At 46.5% G+C, this 27,547-nt stretch overlaps 1 protein-coding gene across 1 annotated transcript in view; it reads right to left on the reverse strand.

Moving 5' to 3' along the window:
- Cemip (cell migration inducing hyaluronidase 1) overlaps positions 1–27,547 on the reverse strand; it is a 148,640-nt gene that overhangs the window by 29,521 nt on the left and 91,572 nt on the right. The window contains exons 6-13 of the mRNA XM_051206548.1: positions 26,869–27,048; positions 24,771–24,841; positions 23,633–23,728; positions 23,098–23,219; positions 20,014–20,146; positions 19,102–19,293; positions 8,532–8,707; positions 6,068–6,277 (exon numbers count right to left, since the gene is read on the reverse strand). Of these exons, the coding sequence (XP_051062505.1) occupies positions 6,068–6,277; positions 8,532–8,707; positions 19,102–19,293; positions 20,014–20,146; positions 23,098–23,219; positions 23,633–23,728; positions 24,771–24,841; positions 26,869–27,048 (1,180 nt within the window). The remainder of the gene's footprint in view (positions 1–6,067; positions 6,278–8,531; positions 8,708–19,101; positions 19,294–20,013; positions 20,147–23,097; positions 23,220–23,632; positions 23,729–24,770; positions 24,842–26,868; positions 27,049–27,547) is intronic.

Genomic DNA, 27,547 nt, shown 5'->3' on the forward strand with positions numbered 1-27,547 from the left:
GATCCAAGGTGAACAACCCAAGTTCCTGCAGGCTCTCTCACATAGCAGGTGCCTGGTTCCCTAACTGCAGGGCCGTCAGCTGTTACACACAGCAAGCCCTCCATGGCTGGACACTGGCTGGTCTCTTAGACCTTTTCATCTCTCTGCAATCTCACACAGTCCTCTTGCAAATTTTTGTTTTAGAAATGAAGGAGATGAGGCTGAGAGAAGCTAAGCAATAATCCAAGGTCACAAAGTCCAGTGGGCAAAGCCATGGCAGGGACGTTTGTTTTTTCAGGCCTATGTGTTTTCCCTTGTAAGGGAAGACCACACTGCCTGCCTACACCAGACAAGCCCTCTGCCTCCTAAACAAGCATTCTTCCTTTAATCTTTGGCAACAGGCAAGGGCATAACCTGGAAGCCCATTCACTCCTTCAATGGGCATTTCAGCCAATGCCAAGGTCATCCAGTGGGACGCTTCCTCCTCTTCTAGTGAGAAATGAAAGCTTTTTATAAATAGCCCTGAAAGACAAGCCTGGGAGGGGATTCGGCTGCTCTTGCTGGCAGAGACCTCTAAGATCAAATTCAATGTCTGGCTTTGCAGAGAAGAAAACCATGCCCAGGGGAGGGAAGTGGGTATCCCAGAGCATTTGGTACCCTCAGAGACTCCTGTCTTCTGTCCATGGGTCTTTGTAACTTGTCCCGACTCATTTGCCCCACACTTTAGATCACATAGTCAGGAGGAGTTAAGGACATTTTTCTAACAAGCACTCAAGGAAGAGCTGGCCTCCAACATCCCTGACTGATGCTGTGAACAGAAAAGGCTTCACCGAAGAAGGAAGAGAAAGAACCACTGTCTTATACCAGTGTCTTACACATGCTATCATGTTTCAACCTTATCTCAATGGATGCCACTTGACTTGGATGTCCCAAGCCCCTTTCTTTGCAAGGACTGAACTCAGACTTGATCTCATCTTGTTTGAAACAGGGATCAACCCGCTGTTTTGAGGGAGCAATGAGTCTCATAGAGCCAGGAGAAAAGGAGGACAAGAGAGAAGGAGGCTGGGGGGAGTGCAAGAGAGAATGTACAGTTCCCATCTTTACATAGCCACAGGCTTGCTCTGTCATTTATAGTGAGTATCTCTTGTGTGACAGAGGGAATGCTAAAATCATCTTCAGATAGTTTCTCCTCAGAACATTTCACAGAATTGACTATTAGTTGTAATACACAGATGGGTAGATAGATAGATAGTAATAGTGTGTGCATAGAGAAATAGATATGGATGCCAGGTAGATAGGTAGGTAGGTAAATAATAAACAGATATTGACTACATGAATAGATAGGTAGGTAGGTAAATAATAAACAGATATTGACTACATGAATAGATAGGGAAATGAGATAGGCAGCTAAGTCAATGATAGAAGCATACAGATAGACATATCAGCTAAATATCCTCTCTATCTGTCTGTGTCCTGCCATCTTGGACAGTCCTTATATGCTAACCAGGGAGTGTCTCTCTGTCTCCCCCTCACTCTGTCTCTCTCTCTGTCTCCCCCTCTCTCTCTCACTGTCTCTCTCTGTGTCTCCCTGTCTCCCTCTCTCTCTGTTCCTCTCCCCACCCCTCTCTCTGGTTGTTCTTTTATGCTAATCAGAAAAGGTGTAACCCCCCTGCCATTCTCTTTGAGAAAACTAAGACTATATTTCCCCTTCATTTTTCTGGGCATCTTCTTGCCTGCTGATATCAGTTCATGATTTCCTGGAATCTGTTTTAAGTCTTTCACTGCTGCTAGTAGGATCTGGGCATAAGATTGTAAAGAAGAAAATTCATATGAAAGACCCATAGACAGGCATTGTTTCAATTTGTGTGACCTTCAGTTTAGTCACTGAGTCAGGATATTTGGTGGTGGTGGTGGTTGGGGTACTGGCACTAGAGGAGACTATCGGGGCACAGCACTAGGTCTGAAGACTGTTCAGTGACCATATTATATGGTCATCCCAGGCTGAACTGGCTTCCATCAGCAACCTGTATGTTCTAAGAACAATGATTCAATTAAATGAGCATAAGCAGAAATTAGTGATATGCAGGATTCCACTGTAGCTTCAATCAAGCTCAGACCAGAAATATTTCTTTAAAAAACTGCCTGTGAGGAACATGTACAGACTCTTTTCCCTTGGTATTTTTCCCCAAAAAGTATGGAATACCAACCATTTATTAGGCATTAAATGGCAGCATAAGCCATCTAGAGGTGATGTGAAGCCTGAAGGAACATATGCATAGGTTCTATACAAATACCAGGCCATTTTATACCAGGACTTGAAGGATTTTGGCACCCTCAAGGGACTCCTGATACCAAAGAAGATGCTACTTCTAAAGTCTTGGGTAGGTATGAAATTACATATGTATGTATGTGTATATGTAGACACACACACATATCAGCAAGAAGCCTCACCTCAAACTCAGTCATTTCAAAAAGAAAATGTATTTCCAAGCTTCTGCTATCATTAAAAAATTTAAAAATAAAATTCCTGAAGAGGAGCTGGCTTTGGAGCACAAGCAAGGGTCATTTGTTTTGCAGATCTTAATGAGTTTTTGAATATGCAAATAGAAGTTGGGAGAGGAAACAGAACAAAACACTACCTAAAAAGGGAAGGAATGCTTCCAAGGCTGTGCAGGGGAGGTAGGAAGGAGTGGGGGGCGAGGTTCACGGGAGGCAGAGCTCTTATGGTCAGATGCTGCCTGAGGGAAAGTATGTGACCTGGAAAGGGGCAGTGAGACCAGAGGGATCTGCCATTCCAGTCCTTTCCACACTGTTCATTTCTGCTCTGATCTGGAATGTTCTCTCACCCCCTTTTCTGCACCTCAGTCTCCCAGTGGAGCACTGGACCAAGGTAGCTCTGTGGGAAAGGAAAGATAAAATCTGGGTCCTACATCTGTGCTCAAGTGGAAGAGAGAAGAGAACAGCACAATTCTCAGGGCTGTGCAGCTGGCACAGAAGATGCTCATCATGCCCATCATGGGCTCCAGATATCTTCAGTAGAATGTCGAGAAGGATGTGGCCCCGGAGATAGAGAGCCTAGGGACTGACTGGATCTGCTGGCACAAAGAGCCATGCATGGCACAGACTTCATGGAAGCAGTTGCAGCCTGCTGGGGACATCTTGGTTTGATATGGCTGTCATTTATAATAGAGATAAATTGTGAGCAAGTCCCCAGGTAGGGAAGGATGTACTTGCTTTTGCTCAGTCTCCCTGGCTTAAAGAAAGGAGGTAGGAGAGAGTAGAACTCACACTGGAGTCTTTTGTACCTTCTGCTACAGGCCAGGAGTATATTGATTGCCTTCCAATAATAGGAAGACAATGTTCGAGGTCCTCCTTAGAGCTTGGTGTACGCATGAAGATGCACTGAGCCCACTTCCCTGTGGTCCTGCAGAGAGTGTACATACAGCCTCCCCTTGGGGAAATTCTTCCATCCTACACCTGCTAGCACTCTGGGGGTAGTATGCACAGAACCTCCTTGTGAAGGCAGGCTTCCTCTCTGCACCTGCCAGCACTTTGGAGCCTTGGTGCTCCATGCTCCATCGCCAGAAGGACACCCTCAACAATGCTATCACAGGAGATATTACCACGGCTTCACTGCATGGACTCAGGGTGGTGGCTTAGTGAGCTGCAAAAGCAGTGTGACAAGGGGATTGATCTGTTAGGGGGCTAGGCCTTCCTAAGAGATCAATCAATTTGGTGAGTTTTACGCAAGCCCTTTCCTTTGTGAGCATGCACTGGGGCTTTTCAAAGTGGCAGGGAGGGAGAGCATTCATGAAGTTTTTGCCAAGAGCATCTAACTACACAGGCTCTACTTTTCAGTGGGACATATGGTGCTATCTCCCGGAAGCAGAGCTGTTTCCAAAGAACAAAAGAGATGCAGAGGCACACAGTGCTGCTGCTATTTATTGTCCTCGCAAAGCATGTCGCTTGTGTTATCTGGTTTCATCCTCCCAACAACTCTTTGAAGCTGGCTCTATCAGCATTTTCACTGGAGGAAACTGAGGCCCAGGGAGTTTCCATCAGTTCCTGCAACTCCATGCTTTTGACTCTCTCTCTGTGTCTCACTCTCTTTCTCTCTTTCTCCCTTCCTTTCTTTATTCCTTCCTTCCTTTTCTTTTTTCCTTTTATTATTATTATTATTTTACATTCCACTCCCAGTTCTCCCTCCTTCCTCTCCTCTTCTCCCATTCCCTCCACTCCCCTTCCTCCCATCTGCTCCATGGAGAGGGTAAGGCCTCCCTTAGGAAGTTTACTAAGTCTGTCCCATCATCTGGTTGTGTGCTCTTGACTTTTGACACCAACAACCCTGACACAGGGAAAGAGCAAAGAGATGCACAAGCTGAGAGAAGGACCATGGTTTGCTAAACTCTGGCATTTTAGTCATATTGCTGAAAGCTGTCCCCCAAACTCAGAGAAAAGCAGAAGATTGTGCTTTTGTCAGAAGAGGGAAATAGCTTAAGTGTTGGACTAGAAGGGGCTGGAGAGGTGGCTCAGTGGTTAAGAGCACTTGGTCTTGCAGAGGATGAGGGTTCGGTTCCTAAGACCCAGGTTCCAGGGACCTTATGCCTTCACCAGACTTTTGTGGGTACCAGGCAGACATATGGTATACATGCATAGACTCCATGTAAAGATTCATACACATAAAATAAAACAATCTTTAAAAGAAAAAAAAGAATAAATGAGAGGAAAGGGGACTGCCTGTGGCTGAAAGAAGCTGGCTCACAAGGATGGTGGTATACAGGCAACAGACAAGGAAGAGCTGTGAACAGGCCTCCTGGGACATTTCAGGACCTGCCGGGTAGAGCAGGGTGCTGAGATACCTCTGGTCTCCACACAGCTAGGGGCCCTTCTTCCTAGTGAGATGGTGTCTGCTTGTCTGGGATCCACCCATCTCTGACCAGGGATGATGCTAGCAGAAGGCTTCCAGGATTACTCCCCTCCACCATGGCCTCTGCAGTTTAGGCCATAATAGCATCTTTGTCTCTATATGGCTTCTTATGGTCCTGTCAGCAGAACCCTCTCCCCGAAATGTAGTAACCCACTGATAAACCCTTCAATCCAGGCAGCAAAGAAATGCACACCAGTGTGAAAGGCCAGCTCCCTGGACAGCGCACAACTGCACATTCCAAGAGCATTCAGAGCCAATCTGTCAAACTTAGGTCTGTCTGGGATATGGCCCCACGGCTGCCTGCTTGGCTCAGAGAGCTAGAGACCCGGACACAGTCTAGATGACAAGCAGCGCAATTTGGCTCCATCTTGGAAAGGCTGCAATGAGGCTGTGCCTCCAGATCTAATAAGCACAATTCTGAACTGAGTGGTGGTAGATCTCTGAATAGCCACTAGATAGGGCTGTACTCAGCCATGCAGGCAGCTGCATAACAGGGGAGCCAAGAGATGCTCCTTCCCAATTTGGCAGCTGACTTTCCTGGGAACTGGGGAGGAGGAAGAAGACTGCATAGATCTGCTGGTTGGGCAAAGCTGTCCAGAGTTCCGCTCTAAGGCCCTGACTCTACTGTGGGTACCACTGACATGTCTAATTGTTCTAGTCCCTACTGTGGGTACCACTCAACTAATTGTTCCAGACTAGATCTGGGGGATGGCGGTGCCTTAACTCTTCCCTTTCCTACCACAAGTCTCTTGATTCCCCCACCTAACTGAATTAACCCAGACTCCTGGTGATGGTCCCCTGCCAGCTCCAGAAGCCTGTATCTCCCTGAGGGGCTGGCTCCCCATGTTGTCCTGGTGAGTGTCCCACATGACTGCTCAGTTCCCTAAAGCCAGCCTGCTCTGTGGCAATACCTGGACTCCCTGCTCTGAAGATGGGCTGCTAGGACAACACAGCCAGGAATGTTTCACTCTCATCCTCTACCCAAGCAAACTGAAGGGTAACATTACTGTTCTGCAAGGCTCACAGGGAAACGGAAGATCTGACTGATTCAGTGGTCTGATCAAGTTCACATCGGAAGTAGGCGAGAAAGCACAGCACAAGATCTTCTTTACCCACACTGCCCAAGTCTCTAGATAGGCTACCCTTCCAGCAGGCACTTACCAAGAGGCCATTGGAGCCATGGACAGTGACGCAGCGGGAGAATGTGTGGTGGATGGAGAGGTCCCTGATGTACGTAGGTGGGTCATAGCCTCCCTGTTCATCCAAGTCTCCAGCCAGGTGGAAGTGAATTGGGTACTGGCCCACCAGCTGCTGCCCCATGTACTTTAGCTCCACGCCCTCCAAGTGGACTGCTTTAAACCCCAGGGCAAACTGCAACAGGAGAGTGAAAGTTAAAAGAGCCCCAAGGCACCTCCTGATTACCCTAGCTGATGCCTGCATCCTCAGTGCTTTGTCATGGGGGTACCTGATGGGTACTCAATAAATCAAAGAGGCACTGTTCACAAGGATGATGCCCGACCCTTCTTACACTAAGGGAGCCCAACAAGGCTTTATAAGATGCTGCAGGATAATAGACTCTTTGGATTGGAAGTGCCTAGGACAATAGCTTTGACCTTCCTTTACCATCATCTACATAGCCATCAATGAGGAAGAGATAATCCTAAAATGATTAGTGTGTGTGTGTGACAGAAAGCATGTCCTGGGGGTGCTAGAGAGTGGGAGACTTCAGAGTATCATTGTTTACTGTGTGAAACCTTCTCTCAGGATGGAAGGAGATGCTGACTCTGGAAATATCATGAGCCTCTGCTCTGGGGGCATGCATATGAGTGGCAGGTGGTCACGGCACAGGGCTCCTCCTGGATATGCTCAGAGAAATTGCTTGGCCAGATAATGCATGCAATCCAGGAGCTAGCAGAAAGCACAGTCTGGAATGACATGAGTCAGAAGTAGGCACTGCCAGCTTCTACCAGAGGAGCTGGATTTTGATATGCAGACCATTTTATTTCTCCTAGATTCAGTTATCAACTGAACACTAGTCCAGCAGCCAATGCCTGGAGAGCTGTGTTGAGAATAAATATGAGCCTAGTTTGGGTTTCATGAGCTAGAGGGACATGGGGACTCAGGACCATTCTCCAGACTGGGAGAGACTGCAGTAGCTTGTGTGACAGGGAATTACTGTTTTCTCTGGATCTCACTATGTTCTTGGGTATGTGGTGACAATAGCCAGAAAGAATGCATGGACTAGGGACTGGAGACTCTAGAATTCCTAAAGACATAGATCTGTACCATAAGACTCACCCATTTAAATGGTCAGCGGAGCTCTGGTTGTGAACTCTCAGTCTCCTTTCATCAACCTCTTTGTTTGCATTACTAAAAATAATTACTCAATGGGGCAGTGTGGGCACACACCTTTGATTCTAGCACTCAGGAGGCAGAGGCAGGTGGGTCTCCAAATTTGGGGCCAGCCTGGTCTACAAAGTGAGTACCAGGACAGCCAGGGCTATACAGAGAAATCCTGTCTTGAAAAAATAATTTACACTTACAGCACATTATTTTAGCCTCAAGAGAACTCTTTTTTACAAAATCCATTTTGATTCTGTTAGCATTGACACCAATAGTTACATTAAGAACACCGAGGAAGTCTATGTTTCTTTGAGTATTTACCAGGCCTGATAAAGGCATTTAAATGGAGATAAAAGAAATTTCTCTTTGAGCTGGCTACTAGGAGAATGTGAACTCTAGTGAACTAGGTTGCTTCTTAGGGCTTTGAGAGACCTGCTGCTATGTGTGGCTGTCTTTCTAGAGCAGTGGTTCTCAACCTTCCTAATGCTGTGACCCTTTAATACCATTCCTCATGTTGTGGTGACCCCCAGCCATAAAAGCATTTTCATTACTTGTTCATAACTAGAATTTTGCTACAATTATGAATAATAATATAAATATCTGATGTGCAATCTAATATACAACCCCTATGAAAGGGCCTTTGGAGCCCCAAAGAGGTCACAACCCACAGGTTGAGAATTACTGTTCTAGACTTTACCAGGACCAGGTAAGTTCAATGCTACACCCCCTTATTTCCTGCTACACCCCCTACTCCCTGCTGGTTGATTAGTCTGTATTATAATGGATCTAATTTTGTTTTTTGTTTGTTTGTTTTGTTTGTTTTGTGTATGGGGGGCATGGAGAACACTAATCTTTTAAGAAATTTTCAGGAAGATGGACATGGTGGTACACATTTGCCATCTCAGTACTTGGAAAGACCAAGGCAGGAGAATCTTAAATTTGAGGCCAGCTTTGGCTGCATAGTAACAGATTGTCTAAAAAAACAAAAACAGAGTAATATAAAACACTAACAAAATCATTAAAAATGACCAATGATAATGAAAACTGGGCAGAGGCAATGAAGTAGAGGTCAGTGAGTGCACGTGGCTTCAATCAGAGACCTGGTCCCCAGATGGCTCCATCATCTCTGACAGGTACAACTGCCTATCATGGATAGATAGACATCTCCTAAGAGTGTGCTTTTATTCCTACCCCTGCTCCACCATCCCTTTTCCTCTGCCCACAGCTAGAATCTTGAGTGCCCTCTGTTAGGGCTAAGAGCCTCAGCCAGGCAGATTCCTACCTTGATGTGTCCCCCAAACGTATCAAAGTCAAAGAAGTCACAGATGTGGTTGTTGTAGGGGTAGCAATGGTCCTCCATCTCTCCCATCACCACGATGTTCCGGGTCAGCAGCCCAACCTCAGCCCGCATGTCCACACCATCAATCTCCTCCCCAATATGTAGGTATTGTGGCTTCCCTAGGGCACAAAAGGGGTGAGGAAGCAGAATGGCTGGTGTAGCATGCCCACTGTGTTCCCATCCTGCACTCCCACAGCTATAGCTTGCTCTCCACTAGGCTCTCACTCATGGCGGGCCCCATGGGCCTTGTTCCCACAATACAGAAAAAAAGAACTCAGGTAGAATATAGTCACATGCCTAGGAGTGGAGCTACAGTTCATAGCTACTCATGCTTAGGTCTTAAGACCACCACAAATGTTTTCTGATGTTTTCAGAGCTAGACTCTCCCGTGATTCCTCTGACACAGGGCTTCCCAATGGAACTGTGCTTCCCCACTATAGAAGTGCCAGGTGTAACCTTGGGTGGCCTCTCTTGCTCTCCAGCCTGGTGGGCCAACCTCACCCGCGGGAGGAACTACCTCAACCAGAGGAAAGCCACAGCCTAGGGATGGCAAAGGAGTGAAAGGAAGAGGGAGAGGAAGAGGAACAGGGGGGAAGGAGAGGGAGAGAGGGAGGGAGAGGGAGAGAGAGAGAGCCTCTCAGAGCTCCTGTGTAGCTTCTCTCCAGCTGCAATTCTTAGACTAAAACAAACCTCTCTTTCAGGCCTCTGCTTCAGAGCAGGGTAAACCCATGCTCTCCTCTCAGAAGCCTCGTGGAAGATACATCCACAGCTTGGTGATTAAGAAAGAGTAGGTTGGTGTTCCTGTGTCCAGAGCCGTGGGCTTGTACTCAGGCCCTTGTGGCACCACATAGAGCAGTGGGAACAACTTGCACCCTGCTTTGTGCTGACCTCATGCCACAGAGAAGGCTCTCTCTCCCTGCTCATGGATCCTTGCCCTGTCCCAAGCCACATTCAGAAGGCCTGTGCTGACTTCATTGCACAGAGGAGGCTCTCTCCCAGCCCATGGGTCCTAGTTCTGTCCTGTGGTGCATTCAGAAGGCATTGACTCCAGCTGATAGTCCTTCCCAGTCCAGCCATCTCATCCTTCATCTGCATTTCTGATGCTCTCTACCCTCAAGCTTCCCCGGGCCCTGCTATCCTTGAGAAAAATCTAACAAACCAAACACCCCACACACACACACTCCCTCCAGTCTCTGCTCTGTGTGGTCTGAATCCTTGACCCTATGTTCTGTCCATTCTCTCTCCTCTGCTACCTCCCCCCCCCCTTTTTAGCCAAATTCTCTTAGTGTTACCCTCCCATCTCCTCTCCCTCTATCTGTGCAGACAACTCAGCTTAAGGCAGGCTCGTTACTAAGATGGCTGACGGGATTGTGGATATTTTCTGTTTCACTTGAGGATGCAATTACAAAGAACACTACTTTCCCATGTGGACTTGCAGCCCAAACCACACCACCTACACCTCTTGGCTTTCACTCTGACCTTGACTTGATCAAGGAGGCCCTTGCCTTGTCCCTGAGATACCACGAGTGCTCATGTGTGAAGGCCGTGGTTAAAATTAGCAATACCCACCACAGTGTTTTTCCTCTGCTTTCTTGTCCACAGAAAGAGCTGACCCCTGCCCTCCCCTTCACCTGGCACACATCTTGGGGGTTGGCAGAATTGCTGAGGAAGTCTATGGTTTTAGAATTCTGCAGACTCAGTGAGATAGTGGTTTCTCTCTCTCTCTCTCTCTCTCTCTCTCTCTCTCTCTCTCTCTCTTTTAAGCAATATGACATTAGTGCATGCTGAAGCTGAGAAAACAGCTCCAGGCAAGTGAATGGCATGTGTTTTCTATTGCATCTGTGACAAATTACCACAGGTTTATTTTTTATGGTCCCGGAGGCTAGATGTCCGAAATTAATTTCCTGGGGCCAGTTAAGGTGTTGGCAGGGTTGCTGGCTTAAGAAGGCGCCACCTAGAAACTGTTGTTGGGCTTTTTTAGATTCCAGTAGCTTCCTGCACTCCTGGGTTTGTGACCCTGTCCTGTCTTCCATCTTCCATTGCTCTGTCTGCTTCCATCATTCCACGGCTTTCTCCTCTCTCCTCTTCCTTAGTCCCTCTCCCCGATAACCTTTGTAATGATATCGGACCCACCCACAGAACCCAGGACACTCTTCCATTTCCAGAACTTTAATCTAGCCAGGTTTGTAGGTCCTTTTTTGTTCATAGGAACTAAGGATCATAAAGTAGAGTCAGCCTGCTGCAGAGTTCTCAAGTCTCAGGCATAGTGTCAGTCAGCTTTCTGTTACTGTAGTTATTACCTGGGATGAATCGATTTATAAAGAAAGGTCTATGCCAGTTCATAGTTTCATGTTTCAAGTGAGCTATGTGGGCTGTGTTGTTTGTCCCTGTGATGACACAGCATCTCATGGTGATTGCATATGGCAGAGGAAGTCCATTTACTTTGTGGCCAGTAATGAAACAGAGAAAGGAGTGTCCCACAGTCTTCTTCTAGGACATATCCCTAATGAACTTAAGCCTTCCATTAGGCTTTACCACTTTCCAATAGTTCCACACTGACCTCACTAGAGGAGATAATTGGAAACAAATTAAGTGCAGAATGCCGGGCCTCTTCTACCCTGAACCCACTATGGCTTTTGATTTGGGTCACAGGCCATGTGCCTTTACTGCTTTAAGATCCTCTGGACATTATGCTTCTATCCCTGGTTGATCTCCCTGCCTATTGGTTCTGTGGCCTTCACAAGCAAGCTAGTCACAGGGCCTTCCCAGGTGTAAAGGGCAACACCTGTCTCTGAAAGCGGTGTGCATGGCTTCTGAGGGACACTGGCTTCAGAAAGCCAGATAGAAGAAACAGGGAGCCTGCTTGGTGGCTGAAAAGGAAAGGGACTCACATTCAGAAAAAGACATTCCAGAAGTTGATTCAGGCCATCTCTAACTGTGGTGTTCAGTTATGAAGAGTTTTCTGTCACCCTTAAGCTAGCTTTTACTCCTCATGAAGATATGGAACTTAGAAATTGGTGAGCCTGGAGCAGAATGTGGGAGAGGGGTGTGTGACTTTCATGGGTACGATACAGAGGCTGATTTTCTTTATCACTAGGCAGTGATTCTGAGGGAGTGCTGTGAGCTGAGCCTGAGCTTCTCTAGCACAGCCACTTCTGTTTAATGCCTTTCTCCTGTGGCTTGAAGATGATGCTTCATAGAGGAACAGAGGTACCTCTTTCTGGAACTTACTTATTTCCCACATACCCTTGACTCTGGCTTCAAGGGCTGTTTAGGTCACTGTATCTCTGTCCTTTTTTATGACACACACTCCTGTGGTATCTCTTCAAGGACTGAACAACCACCCTCCCACTACTGTTCCTTCTATTCCAGTTCATGCTGTTCTAGCTCACAGGGCCTCAAGGCCCTCCCAGAGTGTCCTGCTGGTCTACTTTAGCTGGTTCAGAGTTTCCCAGAGGGAAGAGGTCTGTCCAGCTGATCTCTATCCTGCCTTTCACATATGTCAGACTTGCATGGTAGTCTGAAGACCCTGCAGAGTCCTCACATGCATCTTGCCGGGGGCCCACTTACATGTCTACTTCTGTCTGGATGCATCTCCTCTCTGAGCCAGGCTATGTGACTCCATTTACAGAAGAGTCCTGGAGCCCATGGTTTAAGCCCCCCCTGATTCTTGGGCCCTTCATCTATGACACAGCAATCACAATATCTCACATCCCAAAAGGTAGCTAGATTAAGTGAGTTAGTCCATAGAATGTGCATAAACAGCCCTGGGCACATGGTTGGAGGCCAGTGTGACAGAAATGATATTTGCAGCTGTCAAGGCTGTTGTCTCCAGAGCTTCACCAGTGACAGGAACATCAGGTTCCAGAGCTTTCTTTGCTCATGGGGGGAAGCAGGGCATGGGCCACTTCAGGTGGCTAGAAGGCTTGTGTTTATCAGACTCCCGTGCACTAAGGAAATGCAGGTCCTACTGAGAACTTTGGGAATTTTGCAGTCACAGCCACCTCCCCTGCTGCAAGGCTCCTTATCAGAACCTTTACATGGCTGCTGTCCACAGTGAGACCACTTATCTCTCCTTGTCACTTTCACAGGATACTCCCTACCACAATCCCAGGGAAATGTTGTGCCCGATTCCTTTCTTCCCTTCATGATGTGGGGTTCTCCCACCAGTCTGCAGCTCCCTTCCTTCTCACAGCAGGCTCACCAGGTCAGAATTGTCCCAAATGATTGAAAAGAGCCTTGGGTCCACTAAGAAAGGGGAGGGGACCTGGGGCATAGAGGACTCCAAACATTGGTATTTTTCTGCGTTTATCCACAGGCACCCTAATACCATACTCTGAAAACCTCCACAGGACAAGCACAGAATGAGACACCACAAGACCAAGAGAAGAATAAACCACAAACACCTTGTCTGAGAGACACACACACAGGTACTTGTAGGTTAGATCGAGCGCAGAGAGCCAGGGGAAGTGGACTGTCCTTATACTCAAGCGAGAAGCTTGACACTGGCTTGCTTAGTCTACACTAGTACCACCCACAAGGATATCCTGTGACAATGGATTCCATGCTCTTCAACATGGTAGCCATTAATTAAACCCATGTGGCTTTCACATTTAAAATCTGTCTACTGTAAGGAAAAGGGTGAAATTTTACTTGACTTCAATTAAATCGAAGCAGCCACCTATGGCTGTTGACTGCCACACTGGAGATCATGGACTTAGACATTTGATTTTACAACTCAGTTTCCTCTTCTGCTTCCCATATAAAACAAGAACCCCCAGACGCTGAGGGTCTCACAAAGAAGGGCCAGGTGAACCTGTGAAGTCCTGGGACTGTCATGGGGAATGGCACTCATTCTGGGTGGTAGTAGCTGAAAGTGTGGTGGTGTTTATAAGGCAACATGGGAAGGTGACAGTGAAAGAGGGGGCAAAAACCCAAGGGGGAGATTTCAGCTGCCATGGCCACAGCAAGAGGTGCTGGGAATCACACTGCAAGTTGGCAAAATTTTGAGAAAAAAATTTCAGTGGTTCATATATTTCCAGCACATTGTCACCCCCATCTGTTTCTCATCAGCAAACACTTCAAATGCAGAGAGGGTTGTTTTCTGGAATTTGAAGGAAGGAGGATCCAAGAAGAATGTGTCCCTGTCTACAGCCAGACGGAGGAGGTGAGCCTAGCAGAATGCAGCAGGCGGGAGATGAAAGGGATGGGCAGGTAGAGCCATTACTCTGTGTTAGTGATGGATGGAGAACAGAGAATGGGCTTCAGGAAGAGGGACAATGGGTGCCTGCTCAGGACAGACAGATAGACAGATATGCATGCATACTCATCCCCACCTGGGGTTTTTGTGACGCTACTTACCAGAAGGAGCTGTTTCCATGGGGACACAAAGCTTGCTTCTGAGCAGAGTGGATGGTCCACTCCTAACAGGCAGTGTGAGGCTGGGGGGGTGAGGCAGAAGCAGAATCCTTCCATGCTAATAAAGCAAGGGGCATCAGGGCATCGTGAAGGAAATCTAGTGGCTTCCACTCATACTTTCATCCTTTGGAACTTGGTACCCCGAGAAGCCCCCTGACACTCTTGATCCATATTAGACACATTCATGAGTTGTTGGTTGCATCAGTAACATGTTGTCAGGAACAGTAACCATCGGCATGAACCCCCAAATCTCTGCTGTGTGAGCCTGGCATCTCATGGGCCTTTCAATCTCAGGGTTACGTTGGCATCCACAGCTGCCCTTTGGGGACCTGCTCAAAGTGAGATCTCCTCTATGGACCTTAAGATGCTCTACCTTGGGGCTCAGGTGAGGTCTAGTTTGCCCAGACCTAGGGGAACTTCTAATTCCAGCAAGGGCTGGAAGTCAGGCTTTCCCCATCCTGGATAGCTACATGCTGTTTGGAGCCACAAGAAGTGACATCAGCTCAAATGATCTGCCAAAGGGGCATCTGACATCCCAGGGGGTTGTCTACCAGGCACTGTCCCATTGCAATCACCTAAGTGTCCTCCTATAGATGCAGACATGGGAAGGTCTTTCTTGCTAGGGGACACCCAGCAGACTCATGGACTTCAGTGACTTCCTGTGCACTCAAGTAAAGCCTCTGGTTTTTGGGTTTCATCTCCCCTCTGCAGTTCTAGCTCTCACGCTCTCCCCTATAGCCTCCCTGTCCTCCTCATGTCTGGCCCACCCCTGCTCAGGTGGTGTGCCCACATGACTTCTTTCTTAGCTACCTTGTCATTTCTGCCCAGCTCCTTGCTTAATCTTGAATTACTCAGGGAAAGCACCATGCCTACTCCAGCTGAGCTGAACCCTTCCCCCTGTGCCTAGCTTCTCCCACATCCTTAACTATTGTGGCTAGGGTCCATTTTTAAGACTCTTTGATGGATGCCATTCTCCCTGCTGAGATGCAGCTTTCCTGGGGACAGAGAATGGTGTCCATCTTGCTCACCATGGCACCCAAAAGACTGATGTGATTGCCTTGCACATGTTATGTACGCAGCAGCTGCTGGGTAAGTAGATGATAAAACATTCCATTCTTCTTTCTGTCACCACAAAGGTAGATCCTAGGGTGTCTGCCCATCATCGGGAAGAAAGGTGCACTATCATCCACAGATGTGGCTCCCACACCTGGAGTCATAGAGATCTCCAGAAAATAACTGCAGGCTTGCTTAATCATGATGATATATGTTGTTTTCTCCTCCACAATGCCATGGCAGAAATGTCAAACTGAAGCATACACAGTCCAACCATTTATAACCAGCCATGCTCCTTTCATCTTTCCCACACTGAGGACTAGCTACTAGATTATTGCAGTTAAGGCTGTAGAAAGGGCTCCATGATCAAAGCACTTGCTGCACAAGTGTGGAGACTCAGTTTAGTTCCCTAACCTATGTAAATGCTGGTTGGGTGTAGCAGCTCACGTATAATTCCAGGGCTCAGAAGGTGGAGACTGGAGATCCCTGGAAGGAGCTAGGTGGTCAGACTGGCTGTGTCAGCAAGCTCTAAGTTCAGCTGAGAGACCTCCTCCGTAAATACACAGGAGAATGATAGAGGGTGACTCCCAACATGAACCTTGGGCCACCACACACATACATGCACATTGCCCCATACATGCCCAAACACATGTGAACACTCACACACATATGTACACTAAACACACATACACATAAGAAGAATAAAAAGAATTATTGTAGCTGATGTTAATAGCAATTGCAGCAAATTAGGTGTAGTGGCACAGGCCTTTGATCCTAGCACTTGGGAGATGGATGCAGGAGTTGGGGCCATCCTGGGCATATCAGTGAAACCTTATTGCTACAAATGGGGACACAGCTAATAACCAGTTCCCTGATTCCAGAGTTTGTACTTTTTATTTTTTTTGCCTCTGCCAAGCAAGACAAAGTCAAAACTGCCTTTTGGCTCAGCATCTCACCCTCTTCTAATATTAGGAATCTAACTGCACATGGCCCCACCCAGAGCACATTTGCATAGTGTCCAGGTCGTGTTGCTGTGGCATGCTTTGTGGATGATGACTGTGAGACAAACTTCTCAAGCTTAGGGCTAAGAGAAGGTGACCTTTTGTCTGTCTCTTTCCTTTCCCTGGATACAGATAATTTCCTCTGCTCTGGCTGCCAGGAAGCTTGGAGATAACTTTTATGGCTATGTCTGCCATTTCTGCCTACCTGTTTACTCCACTTTGTTACTTAGACTTCTACCACCCAGATCTTTTTCACTTCATTTTTTTTTCTTCTGGGTATCAGGTTGATCTGGACTTACTTATAAGGTGCCCCAAAGCCTTTCTTGAAGAATGCAGGGCTTCCAACCTTATCATTTAAACAGGGGACGTCTTACCTTGCAAACTCTTCATCTAGACTTGACCTGCCCACTGACCTTCTTCTCTAGTCATACCCCCAAATTAGCATCTCACTAAAAATGTGTGCTTTGCAGAGTCTAGTCCTAGAATTGGTGCCTTGGGATTCCAGCTGTGACCTGACACAACAGGGCCCACTTTCCCCAAGAACAAACTCAGGAGGAGATGGAACTCCATCATGGTTTCTCACTTCACTAAAATGAGGCTCCTCCCAACCAGCCAAAAAAGATCATTTTGAGTTTTAGTTTCTGAAGGGTTATTTCTAAAATACTAGACATTTGAAATGTACTGGATATGCATTCTCAGTGCTCAATTTTCTCATCAAGATTGAGAAACTTCCCCAGCATGTAATCATCTGAACATACAGTATTGAGTCCCTTCCCTTCTGACAGGTCACTCTGGTTTTCCTTTAAGAAATGATCCTTTATTGATTCATGGCAGTCTAAGGATTGCTGACAAGGTCCTGACCTCTCAGAGAGGTCACTAGCCCTGTCAGATGTCCTCTCCCTGGACAGGGACTGTGCAGCATGTTGTCCCAGGGACTCAGCATGCTTCCTAAAGACAGTGAAACCTAGAGATGCTGCCCACTGCCTCCTGTTGTCCAGACCCCCAAAGATGCCCTGCTCTGAGTCCTTTGCAGCTTAGTTCTCTCCCTTTCCTCCTCCTCTGCTCACCTAACCCCTTATCCCATCCCCTTTCTGTTCCCCAGGGAAGGTAAGACCTTCCATGGGGGATCTTCAAAGTCTGTCATACCATTTGGAACAGGGCCTTGGCCCTCCCCCATGTGTCTAGGCTGAGGGAGTATCCCTCTATGTGGAATGGGCTCCCAAAATCCATTCATATACTAGGGATAAATACTGATCCACTACCAGAGGCCCCATAGATTGCCCAGGCCTCCTAACTGACACCCATGTTCAGGGGGTCCTATGCTGGTTTCCCAGCTATCAGTTTGTGGTCCGTGAGCTCCCCCTTGTTCAGGACAGCAGCTTAGATCCTTAGTATCCAATTTGTTTCTATGACATGAACAGCCTGTCAATCAATTATTTTCTTGTTTCAGATAGTCATGTTGGATTCTGATGATTATAACTCAAAGATATACATATATATTTTCCAGGAGCAATTGACCAACATTATATTTAAGGTCTCTGTGGTGGTTTGAAAAGGAATGGCCCCCATAGGCACATGTATTTGGATGCTTGGTCATTAGAGAGTAGCATTATTTAAGAAAGAATAGGAGGTGTGGCCTTATTGAAGTGAGTGTGCCTTGTTTGAGGAAGTGTGTCATTGGGGATTGGCTTTGGGGTTTCAAATGCTTGATTTAGGCCCAGTGTCTTTCTCTCTTCCTGATGTCTGCCAACCCAGATATAGAAATCACAGCCATGTCTGCCTATGCACTGCCATGCTTCCAACCATGATGATAACAGACTAAACCTTTGAACTGTAAGCAAGCCCCAATGAAATACTTTCCTTTTTAAGAGTTGTCTTGATCATAGTGTCATTTCATAGCAATAGGACATTAACCAAGACAATCTCTTTTGCTCTCTAACAATCTGTGATTCTGGTAATATCACAAAACATATAATATAGGACTCGCAAGTTAGGATTCAGGAGAAGAAAAAAGGAAAGTTGAAAGCTATGGAAAGAGGGGAATTAAATTCCTGAGGTTGACTAAATTATATTCAAACAGATGTTCATTCTATCATTTCAATCTCAGTAAAAAAAAAAAAAAAATAGGCTCTTCTAGCCATTCATGTTGAGTTTGACCATGGGCTGTGCTCTGTATTGACCTGGCAGACCATGTTATCAGAGTTTGCCAGTTTGTTTAATTTTTCTGAGTTCATTTTGTTTGGTTTTGAAATAAGGTGTTACCTTAAAGTTCAGGTTTGCCTGGAATTCACTATGAATCCCAGGCTGGCCTCATATTCACAGCAATTCTGCCCCCTCTGGTCTCCCAAGTTCTAGAATTCTAGACATAAGCTAATATTCCCAGTGTGAGCCAGTTCTAAACCCAGGCCTTCGAAGTTCTCCATTCTCCCCTTACCTCTATGGGAACATTCGACCTCAGTAGTGAGAAGAGTGTGTCTGGGGAAGACTAAGAATAGTATGGAGCTACTCCAAGCCCAGCTTCCATCCCAGAGCTAGGCTCAACCTAGAAAAGCTTAAGGCTAGTGCTATGATAATACCCCCTGCCAAGACCTGTGAGTTATATAAAGGTTTGCCATGAGCCTGGGATGCTATTAGAGCTAGCCTAGTGGGAAGAAGTTAGATCATTGGGCCCATGTCCTTGAAGGGGGATACTGGGACTCCAACATTTTCCTCTTTGTTTCCTGGAGGCCAGGAGATTAGCAGCTCCTTCTACCACTGGTACTTGCCCTGAACAACAGGGCTAACAAACCATGAACTGAAGCTTCCAAAACCATGAGCCAAAATAACCATTTCTTCTTAAGTGAATTTATTTCAGACATCAGTTCGGCTACCTGCCTGGAAAAGGTATAGATGCATCAAAATGGAAAAGATGCTTGCAGTGAGAATCTCATCATGGTCTGTTATGTGCCATTCTGAGAATAGCTCACAGACACAGATCTCTTTTCTCTTGAAGTCTACCAGTGTCCAGATTCATGCAGCCTGGGCAGAAGTGGGGTGCCTACCTGCCACTCTGACCTGCGTGGAGGCACAGGCTTTGCAGGTGAGCACCTGGAACTCTTCTGCCTGGTACATGGAGTAGTCAGTGCTGGCGACGACCAGAGTGTCTCCAGGCCTCCAGGACTGCACATTGTCCACTAGGCTCAGGATGGTGCTGTTTACGTTGGTGTCGATGCTGACCGTGAGCTTGGGCCTCACTACAACCCAAAACAGGAAAGACTGAGATACAGCCCTTTGCCCTCAGCAAACATGCGGCTGCCCACCTCTTCCCCTCCCCTCTGGAAATCGGTAAATGCCAGGTATGACCTTCCAAAACCCAAATCACTAGGCTCTCTCCATTGCAGTCTCAGTACTTACAGGTTTTTGAAGTCAACAAAAACCCAACCAAAAAAAGACCCATTCATTAGCTCTGGGCAGAGGAATTTTCCACTGACTTCTAAGCTTGTGTTCAATGTGCTGCCTCACCACACCTACTTTGCCCAAGATGTAAAACAAATATAGACCTTCTCCACTGTTATTTACAGTAGCCATAAGCCCTACCCCCCAAATCCACCCCTAATGACTGCTTTCTGGAGATGCTGATTCCAGAACAAACCAGCCATTTCCAGTCCTTTCTAATGAGGACTGCCTGGGGAACTGGGTTTGAAATAAATAACAGCACCAGAAGAGACAAAATGCATGAGCCCTGCCCATCAGCACACTGCATTCTTGGACCATGCCCACCCCTTCTAGAAAGACTTACAGGACAGAGTGTTGTTGTCTGCTCCTGCATTTGTGCCTAGTGGGGGTAATTATGACACCCTGATGCCCAACACTCTGACCCAGCCATCCCATGTCACAGTGCATAGCAGCCAGGTCAGAGATCAGAGCACAGTTGCTTTTCCGACCCAACAAGGAGCCAGGATCTGCTTGCTTACCAGGTTTTCCACATAGGAATCGTACTCGGTAGCTGCGGCAGGCTCGGCCCCGGGTATAACAAGCAAACCTGTAATCTTGACCATTTTTGTAGACAACCTCAGTGCTCAGGGCAACTCCATCCATTGTTGTGGCCTGAGAATGGAATGGAAATTACAGAGTAACGGTACTTTTTTTGTGAAGAGGGAAAGAGCTGATTAATGTCCACAATTTATATTTACAAGGCTGAAATTGTCCTCACTGCAAAACTATTTATAACAGCCTAGGACTATTATCTCAATTGTCTATTCAAGTTTGCTAGAAGAAAGACAGTGATAAGTGTTGGAATGGAGGTGGACTGGCCGGACCTTGCCAGTGTCTTGCAGTACCTATTATTGTTTGTCATTGTGTATACATTTCCAGAGGCATCTATCACACACAGGCTCTCTCGGAACCCGGATGTACCCCTTCTTATGACCATCCTACCACCATGTGTCCATGAAGGGAGTTGTCATTTATTTACCAAGGACTCACCCTGTTAAACTCACCCGAAGGGCTTTTATACCCTACCAGGAGTCTCAAGTCTCTATACCCAGGTTCTACTCTCAATGGCTGAGATTTGGTGGGTTGGGGCTGTGGCCTGGGTGGCAGGACTTTAAAAGCTGCCCAGATGATTCTGGGTAGGAAAGGTTGTGATCCTCTCTCCCAGCCAAAGAGCTAAATGCTTTCGGGGATCCATTGCATCCTCATAGTGAAACTATGAAGTCGTGGTTGGTTCTAGAGATAAGGAAAATGGAGCTTCAAGAAAATGAGCACCATAAGGCCAGTAAGTAGCAGAGTCAAAAATGAAGCCCAAATTCATTTAGCTCTTTGAAGCTGCTCCTATTCTAGCCTTCAGGTGTGCCCAGCCTAATGGCCTTTGTTCAAATGTCCTGTTCACCACTCCACCCACCCACCATTCATCCCCACCCCACACTGCATCCTTGAAAGTGAGGTTGAAGTTGACTGGGGATGCCAAGCAAGAAGCTACAAGGGCAGGGCACAGTTTAGGAATAGGCTCAAAGAAGGGTGGTTCCTGCCAGCTGGTGCTCATCCCAAAGCCAGGGTGTGTCCCTTTGCAAACTGCAGACATGACTGTCATTCAAAGATATGCAATTTAGAAAAGTGCTGTGGCCATCTTTGGCACAGAAACCATGGAAACAGGGGGACAGGCTTGGATAAGAGAGAAAAGTGTCACCAATGAGAGAGAGAGGGAGAGAGACTAAACTTTTTACTTTTAAAGAAAGATTATTTGGACCTAATGGAGCCAGCTTTGGCTTTGGCTTAAAAGGAGGTCTCCCAGACACCCAGACATGCATGCTAAAATTAAATTAAAATCCAGCTTTTTCTAAGTCACACTCATAGCCACGATTTCCATGGTCTCTGTTGCAGCTGAGACCAGGTTGTAAACTTGTCTCTAAGGGAACCCACTAAGGTCCAAAGGAATCATCACCAAGTTCAAGGTCATCAACTGTCAAGCCCTGCTTCTCTGATCTCAGAAACCCACAGAGCCCGCTCCATCTTCAGCGGGAGCCCTGTCACACTGACCACAGTAATGGGCCTTGGCTCTTTACCCACTGGAACTGGATATTTGTCATGGAACAAAATCCAGTAATGATTTCAAGGAAACTGCTTAATTACCATGCTTTCTCTTTTAATGACCTCAGTTTTGGATAAGAACAGTTTAAAAAAAAAAACTATTGCTGCTACATGGCAGGAATCTTTAAAGAAATATTATTAGTCATGCTTGTAGATCATAAAATACTTAATAATATATTATCACGGTTAACAATAAATTAAAACATTTTTGAACAGGGCAGGGTGTCACTTTCCTTTAATCCCTTCACCCAGGAAGCAGGGGCAGGTGGATCTCTGTGTCAGCCTGGTCTACATAGTAAGTTCAAGGCCAACCAGGCTGATGAGAGCCTATCTAAAACTCCTCCCCCAAGTTTTTGAATAAAATTTGTAGAGAGCATTTAGACATCCATGTATGTCATCAGTAAGTCCATGGGACCAGGTTGCGAGGGAACATTTATTACCCCTATTTTTGTACTGAGTCATGAAGTCAAATAAATTGATGGACATCTACAGCCAGACTGCACGAAGAACTAGGGTCTAGGGATTATAAGGGCACCCACTCTGAAGGTGGTATAAGTACAGAGTCCACCCTGAGGAGACAAGCCACCGACCCCTTACACAGTGGGTGCTTCATTGCAGACAGCTCAAAGATTTAATGATGTGGAGGGTGCCTTCTCAACCAACTCAGACCTCTCTGGCTTCCAGAAACATCTTTCCTGTTTACCAGCTCTGTGCCAGCTACTGTGGGGGTGACATTGACAACACCATTCCTGCTTCTTCCCCATTGCCTTCTCCAGTCCTCTGGAGGCCACAGAGGTCTGTCCCACCCTGTCCTCTGAAGCCCCAATTATGTCCATGTGGACCAGATGTGCCAGAGCCTATGTCAGATGTGGTCCTGGCCAGTGGGGGTGGTACAGTCACAAAGAGAGCTTAGTGAGAGCCCTAGCTCTGAGGAAGTGGGAGGCCATGGGGAACCTTGGGCCAAAGATGGGCATATGTGAGGATGTTTCAGTGTATGCCCAATGTAGTGGTCATCTACTCCTCCAGGTAGATAGACTCAGAGTGGAGCCCTTGTGAAGATGCAATGCTGTCTTCTATCCACCTTAGTAGGGAGCAGAGGGGAGGGCATGCTCTTCTTCTGGACCAAGGGCATGAGCTACACTTCAAATCCTATCTGTGTAGTGTACTCAAGGGCCCAAGGGCATCAACACAGAAATGAGCTGTGTGGGCCAAGCAGGCCCCCGCAACTGGAGCTCTCTCAGCCATAGTTGAAGCAGAGTGACAGTATGGATAAGGAACTCAGAGGCAAGAGTTGCTTTGGACAGATAGGAACCTTTGCTTCAGTCTCTGGGGTGTGAATATCGCAATTATCTGCTTCAGAGGAGGGGGTAGACAGTCATACCATCTGAGTGACAAGGAAAAGCTGTGGCCCACAGAGATTTCTTCAAAGTAAAGCCTTGCTGACTCCCCTGCTGTTGTGAGGATGGTACCTGAATATCAATGGGTCGATTGCAGATTTTTCCTGGGTAAGCCGCTCGGAGATCTGAAATTTTCTCCCCACCTTTGCTCTGAGGCATCTTATCGTGGGTGAACCACTCAGTCCATTCCACATCTAGATAGAATCAGAGACAGGGTCAGGCAGGAAAGCACTCTTACTGATGCTTTTTCTGTAAAGGTGGTTTCTGTTTCTTGTTATTATAAAGGCAATGAGCAAGATGTAGAGAACTAAAGACCCATCCATAATCCTGTCCCCAAAAACTCATTACTACCATGGCTGCTTCCTGAAAGCTTCCATGATCAACACTATGAGTTAGCACATAAAAAGCATAAATGCCACAAGTTCCTGAAGAGGAACAACACAAATCTTAACCACTGGTGAAAGCTTGCTGATATTCATGCAAACTTCAGTTGCAGTTTCTTCATTGAAGCCTAGTAATATGTCCTTACTGGTATAAGAGAAATCCTTGCTATTCCCAGCCTAGGTTGCAACTATCAGGTTTCACCAGCCTGCCCCCAACACCTCACCTTGGACCCATTCGCTGGTTGAAGACACATTGAAATGTTCGCCATGCTCTGTCTGGAACAGCTTGAAAACCCTGGCAGCAGCCGAACCTCTGTGACCTATTAGGGTAGAAAGACACTTGAGTAAGCAGATACTCCATGATGATACCGACCTCACAGCAGAGAGGAAACCCCTATACCACAGTTCTTTGTTTTGATTTGGATTGGTTTTAATGTTTGGTTTGGTTTGAGAATGGATCTCAGGTAGCCCAGGCTAGCCTTGAATTATGCAGTCAAGGATAACCTTGAATTTATCTTCTTGCCTCCACTTCCTAATTGTAGGGATTTCAGGTATGCATTACCAAGTCAAGTTCACAGTGGATTTTGTTTTTTTACTCATTGTTCTCTTGAACCATTTCATTAAAGAATTTTACCCCTAATCAGATTATTCTTGTCATTTGGAAATGACAAGAGGTTACATCCATTTTTTTTCTTCTGTGTTTTAGTTTTGAAAGTTCAAGTGCAACTTTCTGACAAATGAAGAGTTGAGAGAACCTGTTATTTCTCATGATCTGAACTCTGCCTTGGGATTAGAACTGGCAGCTCTCATGCCAATCACGTGTGGCAGAGAGGCTACCCTGTATGATAAAGACCTTCTTTGGGGCTGCAGATGGAGCTCAGATAATGGAGTGCTTGCCCAGCACCATGCAAGCTAGTCATAGGGGTGTAGACCTGTAATCTCAACACTCAGGAGGTAGAGGCAGGAGGATTGGAAGGTCACAGTCATCCTCTGCTATATATTGAAATTGAGGCCATCCTAGGCTACATGAGACATTGTCTTAAAAAAACAAACAAACAACAACAAAACCTTTCTATGACATCTAGTCCTTACTACTCCTCTGAAGGCCTCCTCCCAGCTCTTAGCTTTTCTTTGCCAGGCAATACTTCTTTGGAGATGTTAAAATTATAGGGTGAGATCTACTTTCCTCCAGCATAGACCTTTGTCACTGCCTCATACTGATGTGACTAAAGTGCCCAGACTCTCAGCTGGGGCCTTGCCGATGGGCAGCTATGTTCTAGGAGCAGATAGTCACTCACAATCCACAACCTCTGGTCAGGGAGACAGTGGAGGGGACCAGTCCTCTCACCAACCATTCATTACCATGGTATTCAATGTGGTCTTCAACTGAAGAGGAGGGATTTCCTTTCACAGTAATGAAGCTCCAAGGGTGTCTGAAAAAAACAACAGAAAGTCTGGTTTTTTACTCATTGGGCTGGCAGAGTAAAAACAGGGTCCAATAGCAAAGTCTTCTGAGCTGCTGGAGGAATTTCTCATCTACCCATGGGCTTTATTTCCCCATAAAACAAGAGACTTTCTTTGCAAGCACAAGGGTGCCTGCTTCCTCACCAGCCAGCTAGCCTGGGCATCTGCTCTCTGGAGACAGTTTGACTCAATGCTGGCAAAGAATGGGTATGAATCACAATTAAACAAACATGCCAACAACCTAACCATGCTACCCACCAAGCCCGATTAGATTCTTCAGCAAATATTGGAACAGTGTTCTAACAGAGGTGATTCCACTCATGCCCATTGCCTCCAAGAGATGAGCTCAATGAAAATGATACAGGATATTGTGATCGGCCACTTAGCCACCTGCTTGGAGTTGAGGATTCAACCATGTCATACACACTCTTACTTAAATCATTCACTGGCTCCCCGTTGCCTTTGGAGCTCATCAGCTGTTGACCCTCCAATAGCAACCTTGCAGCCTTGTCTCTCATATATACATATCACTGCTCAGTCTTCCCTTACTCCTTGTGAGAGCCTAACACTCACTCTCTAGAAACACTGGTTTGACAGCACTCCTCCCAGCTGTGATCCTACACTCAATTCTTTGCCTACTATCTTGCCCTCACCCATGGGTACCTTTCATCTCCATCTGCCCATGTAAGTGCAGCAAGCCCAGCCCAGTGAGTCCCAGTGATACTTCCCATTTCCTGAACAAACAAATGAAGGGTCCCATTCCCAGCACATCTACTAATTTTAAACGTTCAGCTCTTATCACTCAAACATACACAGGAAGGGTGACTATTTGTTATGGCCAGGATGAAATGTGGAGGTCCCCACTGTTCAATGGCTCTTGTTTATAAGGAGAGAACAGTCACTAACTGTGCCAGGCAGAGTGACAACTCTGTTACTCATATTATCCCATGGAACCTCTCCCAACACCCTTTTGAGATAGATCCCGAGATACCCTATTTTACAGATGCAAGAATTAAGTGAAGAGGTTGAGTCACTTGCCTGTGGTCCCACCTTAGAGGCAGTGCAGCACAGATTCAAAGTCACTTATCAGGAGCCAGGCATTGGGCTACGAGCCACCACAACCTTCTGCTGAGGTCCTTCAGTAGCCACACCTTTCATAGTCCTCTCTCACATCGTAAACTAATAACGTGACTTTTTGGTTTATGATATGGTGAAATGAAAGTGTGCTTGGCATTTGCTGACAAAGGAGTCCTGCCATCCCAAGGTATCACTGTCATATTTGGCTTCTTGGGCTTCCTGCCCCAGTTTCCCTCCCAGAAATTGCATCCAGAGAATACAGGGGATCTTTGTCCAGCCATTTAGATTACTTTGCAGGCTAGAAAAGCCTCTGATCGTCTCTAAGCTTGTCCATATCTGAGGAGCTGAAGAATGGGGCTCACAATCTCTAACAGCCATGGGGTAGATCATCTCAATGTTCACCAAACCAAGAGCTAGCTTACAGTATCAAGAGATGTGGTTCCTGTATGCCAAATGGCTTCCTGAAGTTGTCAGTGTGTGTACATGCCAATATCAGGCAGGATGCTGCAATCCAAAGCAAATAGGACACACACTATAACCTGTCAAAAAGGCTCCCTTTCCTTGGGTGTTTAGCTGGGTGGAGATACTTTGCATAATCCCTGAAATACTGTCTGCCAATTCCCAAGGAATAATATGAACCTTGAACAAGTAAACAGACCTTAGCCGCTCAGCAGGGCTCTTACAAGTGACCGACTGAAGAAGAAAAGTCCTTATAGAAATCTGTACATTGCAAAAGTGCGCCATTTCTGGAAGAAAACCCAGGCTTCTTTTGAGCACAAGCCCTAACTCCATCCAGTGTGGATGAGCAGTGTGCTTACATGCCTTTGTGCTGTCATTCAGAGTCATGTGGAGCTGGAGACATACACTCTGGTTAGCATGGCATGCTTCAGTTCATGTAGATACAAATGATGAGTCGTACCTAAATCCAAGGTGTAGGAAGTGCTTGCTTCCCAGTTTGGTCATTGCCTTCCGGGCTGTGTCATCCAGGTTTCGAGAGCCTTCATCGTTCACTGCGACAGAAAGGATCCTGCCATCAGGCACTGCATTCAAATACTGGACCAGACGTTCACTCTCTTTCTTGGATCTGTAGGTGTCAAACCTAAAAAGGGTAGAGAGAGTAAAGATGTGGATAGTGTTGGTGGCAGATAAAAGATACAGAGACCTAAGTACATGTCCATTTCAGCAGCTGAGATGCCGGTCAAAGACCTTGAAGGCCAGAGTCTGTAAACAAAGAAACCTCTTCAAAGAGCAAGCGAGTGTGTGCCTGTTGGGCTTGCCACTCAGAGATACCCAAGAAGGAGGAATTTGATTTGGCCACAGCATTCATTCATTGGGTAAATGCCTTGGAAATAACTATAGTGCTGGAGAGCTTGGGTTCTGGGATGTGGAATAAGTCACCTGCTTGGGGCTCAGGCTTTTCATGCCCCCTCTCTTCCTGGGGGTTGTAACACATGACTCTTGGAAAGGACTGGCACTAAGAGAAGATCCAGACACTTAGAGCAGCAGGGACTTCTATCTCTGATCCAGACCATAGCAACTCCCTAAAGTCCCTGGAAATGATAGCATGACTGTTACATCATGTCTCCCTCTCTGAGGCA

The sequence above is a fragment of the Phodopus roborovskii genome, unplaced genomic scaffold, assembly GCF_943737965.1.
Source record: "Phodopus roborovskii unplaced genomic scaffold, PHOROB, whole genome shotgun sequence".
In the NCBI taxonomy this organism is placed as follows: Eukaryota; Metazoa; Chordata; class Mammalia; order Rodentia; family Cricetidae; genus Phodopus; species Phodopus roborovskii.